Genomic DNA, 5,629 nt, shown 5'->3' with positions numbered 1-5,629 from the left:
AGTATTCATTTTCAAATGATGCATATGACGTATATGTTTATTTGGTGCGTATGTGTTTCATTTACAGTGATATAGAAAAGGATAGTACAGACTGTGCAAATAGATGCAAATGATGAGTATGTCTACATTATAGGAATGCTGAAAACTTGTAAACTTCAGTCCACATGTAGGACAAACAAGGAACCATAACACCCAAAAAACCATAAAACATTGGCCCTATCTCAAAGAGCATAACAATTTCAAATGACATGACATATAGTATATAGCAGATTAAGTAAATTCACAATAAAGACCAAGTTGTCAATATAGAAGCTTCAAGAGCATTGTTGAAAATATAATTATTTAAAGAGCTAAATGCTGGTAGTAACTGTCGATCAAGAAGATTAAAGACTTAATGTGTGACGTTCTTAGGCAGGTTTCGGATGACATTGCTTTTCATGCCCATCTTGGAACGCATATAATCTACACCTGTTCTGTTCATCTGTTTCATCACCTTCATCCTCACCATGTTCTCCTTTGACTGAACTGTTGACAAGCCCATGCTCCTATATCTGAAATTTGTACATCATTTCAAGTTTAGAATGCTTATTAGCAAAGGTAAAATGGATGCTCGGGTAACAGCTCAAAATAATTAAAGAGTTATAACAGGTAACTTCTGGTAGAAACTGGACAAAAAAAAAAAATTTATACATCTATAAAAACTAGTGTTAAATATTAGTACAAAAGTTTTATCATATTAATACTAATCTTTCCCTAATAACCAAGTGGATGCAAAGATATATAATGATTCATTGAACTTAATTGATCCAAAAAACTCGACCCGTTGAGTCTTATATTTAAGCTTTTTATTTTTACCAGTTTCGATGACCAAAAAGAATTAACATGAACCGGCCTTTGACTTCCAGCTTCAAAAACACAATAGATCAATGTTTGAGGTCAAGTGCAATTATATAGGTTCAGACTCTTGTGATTTTGGAAGAAATAAAAAACTGACGGCGACTTTGTAACAAAAACTGTTGGAATATATTCTGTTTGACATTCAACGTAAGGTAAGCAACCAGGTATTAAAAAAACAGGTGAAATGACAATGTTGCCATATCATCATGAGATGTTACCTTGCAGCCAATACAGCAGTCATGGGAACTCCAGTTGCAGATGGGCGTGGTCTCTGACGATAATAACGTAAATATTCCCTGGAACCAATTGCTTTGGTTGATATTATATCATCATTTACTGTAGTGATGATTAGCTCAGATCCACCACTCCCAAGTTCAATACCATCATCTGTCCCATCGGATGAAACGATCTTCTTTCCATTTGCATCAACATAGCTGGAATATAGACAAAAATTATTATTACCTTTAAGCACAGGCAATACTGGGGGGAAAAAAATTACTCATATCTCTTATGTGTTCACACAAGTAAAATATTTTGGCTGCCGGTGAAGTAGCGCATACATAATACAGGCTAAAAAACTGGCTAAGGAATTCCGCGAATAAAACAATACGATGCCTTAGGTAATGATATTATAGTTTGGGCGGCATTTGAGATGAAACATTTCTCCACTTTATACCCAATCAACATGTTAGAGATGAAACATAACATGAATAAAACCGCACAAGTACCATACAACTAGCTACAAACTATCATTAGTCAAGAATGAAACAAAGGCGTGTGTACTAAAGTGACTTCACTTGTTAAAAGAAGATGGCAATTTTCTAATAATACAAACCTGCTGCTATAATCATAAAACTCTTCTAGTTCAGCCTCCTCCTCTTCATCATCGTCACCATAGTGTACTTTACAATGACTTTTTGCCACCATATGCTTCCTAACTGCTTCCAAACTATTAAATGGTTGACAGTTACTGTTGCAATACAAGCATATGAAATCACGCTTAACCTGTAAAAAAATGAAACCATAAAGATAAGGAAGACAAGTCACGAGATTGTACAAGCATCAAGCATGTAGAAAACAATACTAAAAAGGTAACATCGCCAATGATTTTTCATCAATAATTCATGTGTACTTAAGAAAATGTAATGAAACAATATCATTTATTATTATTACGCAAACATTAATATAACTAATATTATCTTGAGGAATCTTGGGTGAATAAAGGGATTACAAACAGGCCTCTAAACATTAATGACAATAATGAAAAATAAATGAACATATATAGTAACAATTTAAAAAAGAACAGAGACAGATAAATTTCTAATAACATGTTGGGTGACAAATGAAAAGAAACAAAGAAAGAGATAGGATAACGAGCGCAAAATATAACTCCCCCCAATTTTGTTGTAGAATTCTCTATTACCTTTCTTGGAGCGTAATGATCTAGAAGGTTGTATACATACAAAAAGATTTTGGGTGACTTTCAGTTTCAGCCCATTTAACTTCATGCTTTAACCTAATTGGCTTAATTAACATAAAAACACAGCCCAAATGGACCCATTCTTAGTTAAATGGGTAAAAATATTCACATACAGGAATTATCAAGAAAAAGTTATCTACACGCCACTCTTGATGCAAACAATGGAATGCAATTTTACAGGAGAATATGTACCAACAAGATGGGCATAACGGAATTTACCTTAAGTCCCAAATAAGTGAGAAGACCACTGGGATCTTTCAAATACTCGATGTCGGGTATGAAAAAGCCATGATGCTTATGCATGTGAACCATACAGCTTTCAATTGTCTTATGCTCTTGATCACACATAAAGCAACATGTTGGATCAACTTCATCATCCTCATCCATATCATCGTCAGTATCATCATCATCTTCATCATTCATTTCCATATGCGCAGAGGATGATGCCATTTCACCAACAACATCATTCTCAGTAACCTCCACCCATTCATCACTTTCGTCACTTTCATCGTCGAACTCTTCCTTTTGTTGGGGAGACTTCTTCACAGCACGGGGTGGAAGTGGCTTTATTACTGCATCATTCTCATCATCAAGACCGCCCTGAGAAGCCCGCATAGTGTGAGATCGAGACTTCAGATGCTGAGCATGAGCCTTGGCACTTCGATAACCTTTGCCACATAGGCGACATGTGTACAGCATAGCAGGACCATTCAGCTTACTTCTCTCTTCAGCAAGTGTTGTTTCTCTGGCTAAGAAGAGAGCTTCTGTCACTCCAGGAACGCCTGCAATCTGATTTTCCAAAGACATGAATTAATTATGACAAAGTGTAACAGGAAACATTAACAGAGACCATATGTCTCAAAAAAATACAGCGTTTACTTCACACCAATATGACAAACGGTAAATGCATCTAGCTTTGTAGTATATCAAATTGAGCAAACTATAAAGTTTTTTGCATCAGACTCTAAACAATGTTTAATTGTAATTACTGGATCAGAAACTCACGTATCATTTAAAACACATTTTAAGCAAACAAAGGTTCAACAACCATCTTCTCGAGTGATCTTTATTTGTCGCTTCAAATTTAGTTTGTGGTAGACATTTGGTTTTTAGTGTTTCTACATACCATTAGCCCCAACTTAATATTAAAGGTGGTATAAGACCTCCAAACAACAACTTGTTTTTAGACAATCATACGAGCTCTTAATATGAAAAAATTATAGCATATGACTCTCAATACAGTTGAATACCAAATCCTGTTTCTACAAATTCCAAAAAAAAAAATAAACATAGCATTCGGGATAAACTAAAACACGACTAAGCACAAAATAAAATTTGACACTAGTTAAATATGTAAAGCAATAAAATTTGACAATTACGACAGTAAAAATTAAAGGGAAGAGACCGTACAGAGATAGTCATATAACAAATATAACTTATCTGGATATACATGAAACGTAAAAAAGTTATATTCCTCAAAACAAGAAGAAATTCGCAGTTTAATGTCAAGTAATAGCGATAACAGGAAGAATTTTTCTGATATAACTTGAAGTAAAATGATGCAAAAGTTACCTGGAATACGAACAAATACTTAATAAATTGTGGTAAAAACAGTTTTTAGGTTAAACAAACAAACAAAAGAGGATTAAAAAAAAAGGAAAAGGGAGATACTTTGCGTTTGAGATTGTAACGATGCCATTCGGATTTGTAATGAAGCTTTTGATCGTTTTCTTCAGTGAATTCAGTGTTACACGCGTTACACGTCATCACCCCTGTCATCTTTGTTTCTTTTTCTTGATCTTCTTATTATTATTATTATTATTATCAGAGAGAATAGAATTAGATATGAAAAAGATATTTATATACCAATAGACTGGGAAGTAATGGGTTAATGTCGGCGAAGAGAGCCTCTTGACCGCCTTTTTTTTCTGATGATGTTTGATGAATTTGGGGTTTTTTAGGTTTAGGTTTAAGTTTAAAGGAGGCAGACACGCTGTGGAACAAGGACCGCCTTATTTTCGTGGCTTGCAAACAAACCCGGTCCACAAGGTTTGATGTAAGCGCTTAGCCGAATTACTTGCACGTGTGACGTAATGGTTTGAGTTCAATAAGTTAGACCCGGTCTCGTTCTCCTTTCTCCATGTATCAATAGTTTTCTCATCAATTAGGTTTTTTTTTTTTTTTAAAGGTGAATTTCGTTTAAAACTTCGTGTTGCAATTCGACAGCGAGAGATCTAGCATATGTTGTCTTAATCGGGTCCGTGCTAAAAAGTTCCACCGAAGTAGATTTGTCTATTTCAAATACCCAATGGGGAAAACCCTCTATTAATCCGCTTGAATACATGACAAATAATAGGGGTAAATTCTGTCTCCTTAGACTTGAACCTGTGTATACCTAAACCCAGTGGCGGAGCCAGAAATTTATCCTGGGATCGCCAAATAGTTTTCATGATACAAATAAGTATAAATCAAACTACAAAATTTAATTACTCTAGTATGGGGTTACCAATTACCTTAAAACCGATTAAATACTTAAAAATAGTACTAGAAGTATAGAGTTCTATAGAAATTATGGGGTTGTCATGGTCACCTGTGGCCACCACATAGCTCTTCCACTGCCTAAGTCAAGCTCTAATAGAATGACTACCTATATTTAAAGTTGGTGGAATGGGAATTTGAACCTGAGACCTATATGTCACCAGTGGAACTTCAAACCACTACACCAACTTATCATTGATTTTCTCAATTAGTTAAACAGCAATAATCGTATACAAGTAGTTGGTTGTGGGCCCTTGTAGGACTTCAAGTTTTGTATTAATATGGTTTTGTTATAACATTGTATTTGCGTTAAAACTATAAACGTCTAACTAAAACTCATTCTGTCATTGATACATTTTAGTTTTTGTTATTGATAATGTGTTGTTATATATGTTTGATAAAATCATTGTCATATTAAAAACATATTTTTGTTATTAATGATGTGTCGCTATATATGTATGTTAAAGACTTTGTCATATGTGTTGAAATTGTGTGAACTTTCATAGACCCGATTAACCGTATGTCTTCGGATTCTTTGAGCCTGTAGGGTCATACACAATAGAACATCTATAATGTTTAACCATAAGGCTACGGAATGATATTTGATCACTAATGCATTTAATTAAATAAGCATTTAATTAAGTTATCCGTTTATAAATTAACACAAGTTAATTAACGATAAATGGATTAACCGACAAACAATATTTGTAGTAG

The 5,629-nt window shown here is 34.2% G+C and overlaps 1 protein-coding gene across 1 annotated transcript; it reads right to left on the bottom strand.

Annotated features, from left to right (window-relative positions):
• Nucleotides 1–244: 244 nt before the first annotated feature.
• On the bottom strand, nt 245–4,347 carry LOC122585110 (cytoplasmic 60S subunit biogenesis factor REI1 homolog 1-like). The gene is made up of 5 exons (XM_043757208.1): nt 4,049–4,347; nt 2,597–3,166; nt 1,733–1,902; nt 1,116–1,331; nt 245–551 (listed from the first exon to the last, which is right to left on the bottom strand). Exons 1-5 carry the CDS (start codon nt 4,154–4,156, stop codon nt 392–394), a joined length of 1,224 nt encoding a protein of 407 aa, XP_043613143.1. The 5' UTR covers nt 4,157–4,347; the 3' UTR covers nt 245–391.
• Between the last annotated feature and the right edge of the window lie 1,282 nt (nt 4,348–5,629).

This window comes from Erigeron canadensis, chromosome 1, assembly GCF_010389155.1.
Source record: "Erigeron canadensis isolate Cc75 chromosome 1, C_canadensis_v1, whole genome shotgun sequence".
Taxonomy (NCBI): domain Eukaryota; kingdom Viridiplantae; phylum Streptophyta; class Magnoliopsida; order Asterales; family Asteraceae; genus Erigeron; species Erigeron canadensis.
This window is presented reverse-complemented; position numbering and strand designations above follow the sequence as displayed.